At 58.0% G+C, this 10,809-nt stretch overlaps 4 protein-coding genes and 1 non-coding gene across 5 annotated transcripts; all 5 read right to left on the minus strand.

Moving 5' to 3' along the window:
- Positions 1-265: 265 nt before the first annotated feature.
- GGTG_09608 (AGC/NDR protein kinase) lies at positions 266-3,304 on the minus strand (the record flags this gene model as incomplete). The annotated part of the gene is made up of 2 exons (XM_009227461.1): positions 266-3,073; positions 3,157-3,304. 2 exons carry the CDS (start codon positions 3,302-3,304, stop codon positions 303-305), a joined length of 2,919 nt encoding a protein of 972 aa, XP_009225725.1. The 3' UTR covers positions 266-302.
- A 691-nt stretch (positions 3,305-3,995) lies between these two features.
- GGTG_09609 (FK506-binding protein 4) lies at positions 3,996-6,371 on the minus strand. Its single transcript, XM_009227462.1, has 4 exons — positions 6,037-6,371; positions 5,437-5,889; positions 4,669-5,365; positions 3,996-4,591 (listed from the first exon to the last, which is right to left on the minus strand). Exons 1-4 carry the CDS (start codon positions 6,121-6,123, stop codon positions 4,386-4,388), a joined length of 1,443 nt encoding a protein of 480 aa, XP_009225726.1. The 5' UTR covers positions 6,124-6,371; the 3' UTR covers positions 3,996-4,385.
- A 467-nt stretch (positions 6,372-6,838) lies between these two features.
- Positions 6,839-6,934, minus strand: GGTG_20190. The gene has a single exon. It is a non-coding gene; the product is annotated as a tRNA-Leu (tRNA).
- A 545-nt stretch (positions 6,935-7,479) lies between these two features.
- GGTG_09610 (hypothetical protein) lies at positions 7,480-7,701 on the minus strand (the record flags this gene model as incomplete). Its single annotated transcript, XM_009227463.1, has 1 exon — positions 7,480-7,701. One exon carries the CDS (start codon positions 7,699-7,701, stop codon positions 7,480-7,482), a length of 222 nt encoding a protein of 73 aa, XP_009225727.1.
- Positions 7,702-8,047: 346 nt separating this feature from the next.
- Positions 8,048-10,288, minus strand: GGTG_09611 (hypothetical protein; the record flags this gene model as incomplete). Its single annotated transcript, XM_009227464.1, has 4 exons — positions 9,380-10,288; positions 9,286-9,316; positions 8,716-9,219; positions 8,048-8,642 (listed from the first exon to the last, which is right to left on the minus strand). The coding sequence occupies exons 1-4, from the start codon at positions 9,963-9,965 to the stop codon at positions 8,048-8,050; spliced, it is 1,716 nt and encodes a 571-aa protein (XP_009225728.1). The 5' UTR covers positions 9,966-10,288.
- Positions 10,289-10,809: the final 521 nt, after the last annotated feature.

Below are 10,809 nucleotides of genomic sequence, written 5' to 3' on the forward strand. Positions count from 1 at the left end.
TGGCCATGCAGTCTCTGCATTTGTTTTGCCATTTTCTTTTTCCTGTCGTATATTAACCCAATGATACCATGCGCAAGCAACCATGATTCCCCACCTCCATAGTAATGATATACTGTAATTCTGCCTAGCTAAACGCCTACCTAGTTCGTTTGACCGTTTTGATCTCCGTAATCCTGCTACTACTACAACAACAACACATGCCGTTGTCATCCCACATCAACAACACGTCCCTCCACCCATAGTGCTTCCCTCCTGGTGTCACCTTCCCTCCTTCAAGCAAGTTCTTCCCAGGACTCTGCCTCTCAGTACATTTTCCCCCGGTGGTGCAGCGCCTTCATGGCAACAAATCCGTCAGAGCCCATGTCCGCCGCCGCCGCCGCCGCCGCCGTCCTCCCTGCCTCGGCAGCGTTGGCAGCGGCGGCAGCAGCTGTCGCCGCATTCAAAGCAGCCCTCTGGGCGTCGTGCACGCCGGTGCGTCTGCGGCGCCACGTGTAGCCCAAAAAGGCACTGCGCTTGCGCAGCTCGAGCACCACGCCCTTGGTCGCGCGGTCCCTCAGCAGCTTGTCGCGCGGCCGTTTCCTCTCCTTGCGCCCGTAGCAGCGCACGAATCCCCGGAGGCCCTCGCGCTCGTCGGGAGTCAGGCCCGGCAGCTGCTCGATGGCATAGTCGATGTTGCGCAGCCGCAGCGAGTCGTAAGGCAGCGCCACCCACTGTCGCGCCATGCGCTGGATGCTGCTCCGGAACCCGCGCAGGAACACCGCCATCTCGGCCTCGCGCGCCTGCTGCCGCGTTAGCGCCGCCAGCCGTGGCTTCTCGACCCCCTTTCCCGCGCCGCCGCCGTCGTCGGCAGCATCCGCGGCCCCGTCTCCATTGACACCACCGTCCTCGGTGGACGGCTGGGTAGATGACCAGTCGCTGACGGGCTCCTCGTCGTCTTCAAAGTAGTGCGTGTCGTCGATGCCGCGGATATGCGGCACAAACGGAGGCTCCAGCGTGTGCAGCCGCTCCCATGGCACCCCGCGGAACCACTTGTGCGCCTTGATGTCCTCGCCGTCGTAGGCAAACACAAACCTGTCAGCAAAGTCCCCATGCCCGCTGCCGCCGCCGTTGGCAAACTTGACTCCGGACGACGCCGCCGTTGCCGCCGGATGGGATCCTGCCGCCACGTCCTTGAACATGTAGCGGCGCGAACACAACCGGTTCTGCTTGTCTGTGATGAGCGACATGATGAGATGCTGGCACCGCTGCGAGACGCCGGGCTGGTGCGGGAACGCAAAGGTCTGGTGGTGGTTCAGAATGTTCTGCTTGGTCTGGTGCCGGCCGTCCTCGCTCAGAAACGGCGTGTGCCCGTACAGGCACTCGTACAGGATCACACCCACGCTCCACCAGTCGCACCGTGCGTCGTAGTGCTCGCCCTTGACCACTTCGGGCGCCATGTACTGGCTCGTGCCCACCACACTCGTCGCCCACGTACGGTTGCCGCACCGGTTGCGCCAGTCCAGGAGCTTCTCTCCAGGCGATGTCGACGCTGCTGCAAGCTCGTCACCCTTCTCGCCACCAGCGCGTTGGCGCTCGTGCTTCTCCATGCCTGTCATCAGACCCGCGGTCCACTTCATGTTCAGCCTCGTCCTGGATCCATCGCGCTGGTCCTGCTCATCGCCATCAACCTTGATGCCCAGGCGATTCACGAGCGAGTAGCGGTGGCTGCTGAAGTAGGCCGTGTCGTGCGACCAGTGCCCATCAAAGGCGAGCCCAAAGTCGCTGATGCGCAAGTGCCCCGACGCCGAGATGAGGAAGTTGTCGGGCTTGATGTCGCGGTGTATGCAGTGCAGAGCATGTGCGGCCTCGACGCAGAGCACCATCTCGGCCGCGTAGAAGCGCGCCACAGTCTCGTGCAGCACGTTCTCCCTGATCAGCAACCCCAGGAAGTCTCCCCCAGGCATGTACTCCATGACGAGATACAGGTTCGCCGTGTCCTGGAAGGCCGCCATCAGCGGCACGATCCAGCTCGAGCCTTCGGACCTAACCAAGAAGTCCCGCTCCGCCCGTAGGTGGCCTTCCTGGCAAGTCCGAAGCATGGCCGACTTGCGGATCACCTTCATGGCGTACACCTGCTTCTGCCTCCGCCGCTGTCGTGTCTGCACTCTGTCGTCATCTCTGGACTTCTCCCGGACCAGACGTACAACCCCAAAACTTCCTTTCCCCAGTATCTTCAGTACATCGTAGTCGGACTCGCGGGGCACCCCCCGGCAGTCGGAGCTGAGAGCGCGCATGCTCTGGGTCTTGATGACGCGCATCTCGCGCAGATAGTCCGACTCATCGCGGTAGAAGGACAGCCTCAGGGCATCCCCCTCGCCTGGGGCTAGCGCCTGTTCCTTGGCCGCACGGTATAGATCGCCCTCGAGAAAGCGCCTTCGCATCGATCGAGGTGTCGGCTGGCTCCAAAGATTGTGGTAGAATGTCTCAAGGTAGACCTTGGCCGCCGCTGCCCGCTCGACTGTCACGACCGTTGCTGTTGACTGGTCCAAGTCTGTCTCCTGGATAGGGGTCAGATTGGTGGACTCGGGGCTGGAACGCGTCCGGGGAATCCGCCTCTTGCCCGTCGGCTTCTTGTCCTTCCTCTCTGCCGTCACTGTCGACAGTGCGCTTGCGTTCTTTTCTCGGTCCTTGGACTTGGCCGACCCTGAGAACTTGGAGTCCAGTGACGTCTTGCCCGTCGAGTCGTACGGCGACAAGAGCTGCGAGCTGCGTGTGCTCGAAGCGGTATTGGCGTCTGTATTCGTGCTGGTTTGGGGCACCTGCGTGGTTGCCGAGGTGGCTGCTGACGAGGATGCCGCAGGAGTCGTCTTGTCCAGATACCTCATCGAGCTGTTTTCAAGTGAGGTGATGGATGGCCTAGACTTGTGCTTGCTCCTGTGTACGACAGTCGGCTCCATGGCCGACTTGAATATCGATGATGAAACCTTGTTGACAAAGCCCTGGCCTGCCGCTACGGCCTTTGCCACATGCCCCCGATGGGTAGGAGACGGCACCGGGGTGTATGGGGGTTCGACCATTACCGAGGTACTCGAGGCTGTGTTGGGCATCGGGCCACCCAGTTAGTTTTCTCTGGGAGTCCGCAGAGGCATAAAAACAAGGGTAGAGAGTGACGCTCACTCCTGTTAGTCAGTGCACGCAGAGCTGACGTGACTTTGGACCCCGTCCTCTGAACCTTTGCGGGCGGAGAGCAGCATTCAGCATTGTTTGAAGACGGCGTATGGTAGTGGTACATGGCGCCCTCGCCACCGAGATCATCACGACCCATCAAGGGGGTGTCGCATGCCTCTCCCTTCCCCTTTCCATGGCTGTGTTCTCTCTTCATCGTCTAGAGCTCGGCTTCGAGTGAGAAGAGCAGGGGTTTCGATACGAGTTAGAAATGCAGGTCATGAAAATGCCGGCGCGAAAGGCGTCTGGGATATGATGTCTTGTCTATGTAATGCTGCTATATAGCGGCAGAAGAGCGAACTTGTGAGCAACGAATGATGATAGACTGGAGTCTACAAAGTATGCCGGCTAGAATGCACAACAGATGAGACGACCGAGGCTGGGGGTGACAGTCAGATCTTGACAAGCCGTTGGGTGAGGGGGAAAATCTCTCCAGGATCCATGGCACAAACAATGACGACGGGAGGTCTCTCTGAGCCGCGGAAGGCACCCTCAATAGGAAGGCACCCCGACACAAGAGCAGGTGCCACCCATCACTTCGTCCAGCCCGGCGAACTGGACCCCAAAAGGGAACCTGACTGGTGGTAACGATACCCAAGGTACCTAGGGTAAGTAAGTACCCTTCCCAAGGTGACTTCCAGCATTGGATACAAGGGAATCAGCAAAAGGTGATCCGCAAGGGAGCGACAAACGTCATTGACACACAAAGGGTAAGGAGTGATAAAATCAACCCAAACAGTCGATTTTAGGACTCTCTACCCTGGAGACCGACTAACATGCACACCCACATCATAGAGTAGCCGCAGTGCATGCTGGAGCTATCCCACCTCAAAAGCGTACATTGACCCTGGAATTATCTAACAGCAAAGAAAACGAATCAAGGAAATTCAGGAAATGGTACGAGTTCCTCGGAAATCCACCAAGACTTTTATAACGCCAGACAAATGCAACGTTAATAATCGTCATCCCTCATACAGATCTGCTACCGCAGGCCGGGCTCGGCTTGGATCCTCGCAGACCGGGTGCAGGTCGGAAAAGAAACTTGCATCGTCGAGCAAGAGAATGTTTCAGGGGAAGAGGCTGCCTCGGGCGTCGAACAACCGTCCGAACAGACCGGAGGCGAGATATTATCGGGTGAGCCAGGGAAGCCCAACTAAGATGGCAGAGAACGACATGGCTGTTTACTTGATCTCCACGAGCTTGACGTCGAAAATGAGCGTGCTGTTTCCGGGGATTCCGGGGACATCAGAGCTGCCGTAGGCAAGCGACGCCGGGATGGTCAGACGACGCTCTCCGCCGACCGCCATGCCGGCAACACCAATATCCCAACCCTTGATGACCTCGCCCTTGCCCAGCTTGAAGGTAAATGGCGGGCCCTTCTTGTTCGCTGTGATGGCACCAGGTGTTAGCACTACGTCAACGGACAGAACAAGGCGGAGGGGTGGGGCTTGGATCATCACTAACCATCAAACTGCTTGCCGTTCTGAAGCTTGCCAATGTACCTCATGCCAACCTTGTCACCAGACTTGGCAGTCCTGCCCTGGCCAAGCTTGCGGTCGTCAATGGTGACGCCCTGAACAACCTTGACACCGATGGTGGCCTTTCCGTTGGGCTTGGCCTTCTCGGCTGAGCCGGTAGGGCCCTGCTCAAGGTTCTTTGCGAACTGGACCTTCTTGTCGCCCTTGGCAGGCGTGGTGTCCTTGGCCTTCTCCTCGGCTCCAACAGCCTCGCCCTTGTTGTTCTTGAGCTTCTTCAGCTGCTTCTTGCTCAGCTTCACCTCGGCGTCGGCCTTGACAGCATCCTTGGCAATGAGGTCGTCGAGGGTCTCGGCCTCGTCCTCGGCCGGGCGCTTCTTGCCCTTCTTGGTGTCCTTGACCTTGACGAGCTTGGGGGCCTCCTCCTCATCCGTGTCGATCTCCTTGACGCGCTCGGCCTGGTCGATCTCATCAAGATCGTCGCTGGAGATATCCCCATCGTCACCAAGCAGCTCGTCCATGTCGGGCGGCAGGTCATAATCATCATCCTCACTGTCCTCGTCATCCTCGTCGTCATCCGGAGGCATGACGTAGTTACCAGTCAGGTGAACTGAGTGGGTACCGCTCACGACGAAGTAGCACTTCTCATGTTCGCCAATAACAATGTCAAGGGGTTGTTGGAAGTTCTACAGAGGCTTGTCAGCGCCAGATCCAAGCAACGCGCACAGCTCGCTCCAGGTCGTCACGGAACACTTACCCTCTCAACATCCAGCGTGCAAAGAACGTGGTCCTCCAGGTCGGCGCCAAGCTCCGAGTCGTCATCATCTGAGTCATCCTCATCAGTGGCAGGCTCCTTACCCTTCTTGGACTTGCCGTTCGCCTCGCCGTCGGCCATGTCCTCGTCAGAGTCGGACTCGGCCTGGGCGGCGGCGATCAGCTGCTTGATGGCGGCCTCCTTGCGCGCCTTCTTGGACTTGGCGGGGTCCGAGGGGCCGCCGTTGGCCTCCTCCTCCTTTTCGGAATCATCGTCCGAGTCGTCCTCGTCGGCATTGGCCAGAAGCTCCTCCAGGTAGGAGTCGTCCTCATCGTAGTCGTCGCCAACAGCCTCCTTGAGGATCTTGAGGGTCGAACGAGGAATGCGGGGAACCTTGCCGTCCTCGTCCGCCTCAGGCTCCTCGGTAGGGTCGATAGCCGCCATGGTGATGCGGATCTGATGCGCGAGCGGGTCAGTGGCTGAAAAATATATGCAAGTCGCAAGGTACCGTCTCGAATGGCATTTTGGTCTTCAGACGCGCTGGTAGTTTCCATCCGGATGAATAGATCGGCGGTCGGCCCATGAAGAGGGACGAAAACTTACCGTCGCAGGGAAGTCACCGGCGGCAGCGACGACGATCTCGCCAGGCGGGACCTTCAGGCCGTAGAGAGCGGCGGGGAGAAGAGACATATTTGCGGTTGTGGCGCCGATCACAAAAGGGAAAAGGGAAATGGGCGTGCGCTCTGCGACAAGCCGTGCGGAGAAGATGAAAGGATGAATGAGAGGGTGATTCAAATCTCTCCACGAAGTTTGCGCGAGTGGTTCGGAGCGACCTGAAAGTGGGAGAACAGGATCGACTTTTTTTCAAAAGATTGCCCGGCGGAAATTTTGCTGCATGGAACCTAGCTCCGGCCTCTGTCGAGATTTTTTTTTTTTCTTCCTCCGCTCCAGGCAAGAAAAGTCGGGGTCGCACCCCACCGATAACGCCTTATCCCAGCTACCCAGGCAACCTGCGGGAACAAATACGGGTCTATGCAGTGGAGACAATGCAGGTCACTGCAGCTTTGCAGCTTGAGTTCTCCATCAAGTCGGCCGAGGCTCTGTCCACCGCCTTCACGCGGTCGAGGCAGGGGTGCTGCGGCCCTCGTGTCCGTGGCGCGCGTACGGTTATCCACTCAGGTCTATCACTATGTAGTAGGGAGGGAAGCGAACAACTACATACATGTCCAGTCGGCACTTATCCCAGCTTGTAATATGTACGATGGCGAAGGACATTCATATTTAAGTTACGAACCCTCACAAAAAGGCGGAAGCACCCAGAGCAGGATGTGAACAAGGCGAACGACGTGGACGACGCGAGGCAAAAGGGAATATCACGAAGTATGCCACAGCAGTTGCAAAAAATTGATCAGAGTGGGACTCGAACCCACGCGGATTGCTCCATAGGAAGACTGTGGAAGACACCTTAATCCTACGCCATAACCAACTCGGCCATCTGACCTTGATGCCTCTGCCTTCTGGGAGGGGCTTTTGAGTCCAGCCCGCAGCCGATTTTTTCTGCCGTGGGTGAAAATTTGTGTGCGGTGCGGGGGTTGCGCAGTCTCGCGTAATTGTGGATCTGTTGTCGTTTTTTCGCTCGTCTGATCCGCTCAGGCTGCTTGGAGGACGGCACGGACGGGGTTTGTGGCTAGTTAATACCAGGATGTCGACCTTTCAGCCACTAAAGTCGATTAACATTATATACACGCCCAGGTCTAAAGACGACTCCTTAAACCACTAGTGCCTCGACAGCTCGTCGACTGGCGATCTAGATCTATCCTCAACCTTCGGCTACAAAATGGGTAACGCCAAACCCATAAACCCCCAAGGCTCCATCTGCCTTGGTCCCAGATTTCCCCGTAACCAAAATCCCCCGGCGTGGCCTCTCTCTGGGCCCCTCTATACGGTTTCCATGGCTGTGCCCCTGGGTATCGAGCCAAGAAGCGTCCACGGCAAGTCGCCATCATCATCATCCCCACCAAACAGTAAGCCTTTTGGAGGGCAAAGTTAGGAAGTTGTCTGGGTCGGCTTTGTGGTGTGCTCATTGCTCCTCTGAGGTTCTTGCAGAGCTGGTGCTGCTCCATCCCTCTTTGGAAACTTCGGCAACACGAGCCTCAAGTCCGAAGGGTCCGAGGCCGAGTTTCCATGAGACTCGATTTTACCTCCAAACCCCTCCTCCCCATCATTGTGGGGGCCATCATCGACATCTGCTTCTCCATCCCTCGCCATCAGGGGTCTTCTTCGTAATGGTATCGGCGGCATCGTGTTCCACTCACATTTTCCTTTTGCGTCGTTTCGGTGAGCGTATCGATGTCAGTCGTGGGTTTACAGTCGTCGCCATCTAACGGGAAGGAGGAGTATGCGGCCGTGCTGGCCATGAAAGCATCTGCTGCCCACGCGCCATCATTGCAGCCGCGGTCTGGAGCACGGAGTCTCCACTGGATGTGGCTGGACCAGGCGGGGCCTGGCGTCCTGCTCCAGCGACGTGCCCCTTTGCCCTTCTTATCAGCTGCATGGGCACATAGATATTCTTTGTGATGTGCCCCCCGCCCAGACAGAAGCAGGTCAATCAGTTTTATCTCCGATCACTATCACAGGCTCTCCTCAACTCTTGCTTCTCTGAACCGAGGCGCAGCTCGAGCGCGTTCTCAAACTCGGCAAGAAATCCTCGACTGCCCGGCGACGTCGAGTAAGCGTCCACATCCTTGTTGTGGCGCGAAGAGGCAATGGTGTAGCTGGTGATGTTGCTCGAGCCCGAGGAGGCGGTGGCGGCCGTGCTGCTAGCGCTCGAGCTCAGAGCCCCCCAGTTTGGGGCGCTGAAGACCTGGATGTGGGCATCTTTGCTCAGCGAGTCGGTCTCGTCGACGTTGATGGGCGGCAGCGGCGTCCAGGTCACTGTGGAAGGGTGGTTCTCCATGAAGACCGCCTTGAACCGGTCGGCATCCGACTGGGCAGGCGTGGTCAGGGTGGGCGAACTCGGCGGGGATGTGCTGCTGCCGAACGGCCTCCAGCTCGACTTTTGTCTTTCTCTGCTTGGGACCGGAGACCTGGGAGCCGGGTAGAATTCCAGGTGCAGGCCGTCTGAGCCCCTGTCTGCTTTGCTTATAAGCGTTATTACGTTCCCTTGTTGGTGCGGCTGGCGGTGAAAGTCGGCCAGCGGCACCTCGTACCTGCCGAGTTTGCCACCCGAGTCAGCTGGGCCATGTTGCCAAAAAGAAGTTGTCCAATGTGCCGCTTGCTTACTGCTTCTCGTCTCTCCCCAGAAACGAGACCGTCACATGCGTCATTCTCCGTCTGACTCCTGCGTGTCCCTCTTCCTGCAGCTTCCGCCACAGTCGAACCACCTTGGACTGGGCCAGGATCTGCTGGCCGTTTCCCTTGCGGATGCATTTGGCCGTGAACCGACCCAGCAGCTCACGCTCCCGGACTTTTAAAAGAAACCTCTCGCGAGACTCGACCGACCGGAAGCTGTACTCGGCATGGATCCTGTGGATCCGGTATCCTTCGGAGTTTTGGATGGTGATGACATGGGCGTCGAGGAAGCAGACACACAGGTCGTTGAGGTCGTTGTCCTCTATCCGGATGGTGCCGCGGGGTATTCGGTGGGTGATTCGGAGCGGGCCGGTTTTCGAACCCCCTGTCGCTTCGTACTCGATCGTGCGGATGGACTCGTCACGCTCCATGATGCTGAGCCGGTCCAAGGCCATGGGGGCCACGAATTGCTTCCCGTCGCTGCGCTGAAGAGTGCTGCCCAGCTTGTTAGACCCCGTTGTCTATATCACAAACAGTCACGCTCTGCGTTCTGATACTTACAGGACAGTAGGCAAGTCGGTGGGTCCCGAGTCTACAACTTGGGTTAGTACCAGACCAAAGGCTCCTCGGATGTGAAGAGGTGGAGGCTACTTACAAGTCGTCGACCTCCTAGGCGCTCGTCCTCCCGACACGACTGGACTCGACGGGGCTACTGAGGCTTGAGGAGAGGCCACAACCCCAAGGCCAATAGTTGGACTGGACACAATGGTTGTGCCGTCGCTGAAAAGTGTATCATTCAGACCCCGTGGCGGCCCAGAAATCAAATCTGCGACGGGCACCAGGCTTTGTGCCCCCTTGCCTAATCCGAAGTTGAGCCAGATGCCCAGGCTGATGATCTCCTGCCGTATCTCGTCAATGTGCTTACGGAGGTACTCCTCGTTCTCGGCAGGCCAGAAGAAATTCCTCGCCTTGTCTATCGGGGCCATCTTCGCGCCCGCCTTTTCCTCGATCAGGTCGCGGCAGTTGTTGATCAGGTCATAAATCGCCCTGGCGCTCCGCTCCCCTTCCTTTGTGGAGAGCGCGTTCAGCAGCTCCCGGTTGCCCTCGAGCTCCTCGAGGAGGCGGTGGAGGCGCTCAACCTGGCGAAGGGCGTTGCGGGCCGTGCGGAAGATGCGGACGATCTGGGCCGTGATCTGGACGCCGGCGGCGACCGCGCCGATGATCTCAACAACGCCCGACATGGTGGCCCAAACAAACGGATCCCTGGTATGTGGGGGGACAAGTCGTGCTGCCTAGCTCCGCCACGGCCACCAAGACTAGAGCTTAAACAAACAAGCCCCGGCTGCTACCGAGTCCACGTTGTTTTGACAACCCATCCGTCTAGACTGTCTTCGATTCGCCGAGGCTAAGAAAAGCAACGAGAGAACCCTTTGCTGTGCTGCTAACCTGGTTTTTTTGGTCTCTTATGCAGGTCCGCGAACGAGTTCTGTCAGTTGCAGCAGGCAGCAGGCGATGGGATGAACCGTAACATGACATTTCATAGCGGCAACCATGTCACCCGAGCACTCCCTCCTCTCGTGAAGGAGGGGGTGGGCTTAGGTATTTTGGGGGTGTATTCACAGCTACCCCTGGCCACCCCGTGCTTCATCCGCGGCCTCTGGTTGGCCCCTTTTTTCAACTCCTCCACAACATGCGGGCAGCGCCCGAACTCCACGACGATGAACTGTTCAACATCTGTCCAGGCGACCAATCGAGTGAGTTGCCGATTACCGTCTCAGCAAACGCCGTGCATGGGTCGTCGAATCCTGGGGGAGAAAAAAAAGAAATTATTGCTGGCCAGCCCTCCCGGGACCCCGGATCCCAGACCCCAGCCCTATCGACAAGAGATTCAAAAAAGACATCCTCTCTCCTCTTCTCTGGCCAAGAGACCCTGATCAGAAGTGGAAAAGAAGGAGTTTCCAAGCAGAATTTCGGTCGAGGGAGCTGGCTCCTCGAGGGCGGCGTGACTGAGGCGGGACGGCTGGGCTGCGTTCACATGGCTACACAACAGGAAATAGGGGAGTCTGCCCTTCCATCCCGGATGAG

This window comes from Gaeumannomyces tritici, assembly GCF_000145635.1.
Source record: "Gaeumannomyces tritici R3-111a-1 unplaced genomic scaffold supercont2.5, whole genome shotgun sequence".
In the NCBI taxonomy this organism is placed as follows: domain Eukaryota; kingdom Fungi; phylum Ascomycota; class Sordariomycetes; order Magnaporthales; family Magnaporthaceae; genus Gaeumannomyces; species Gaeumannomyces tritici.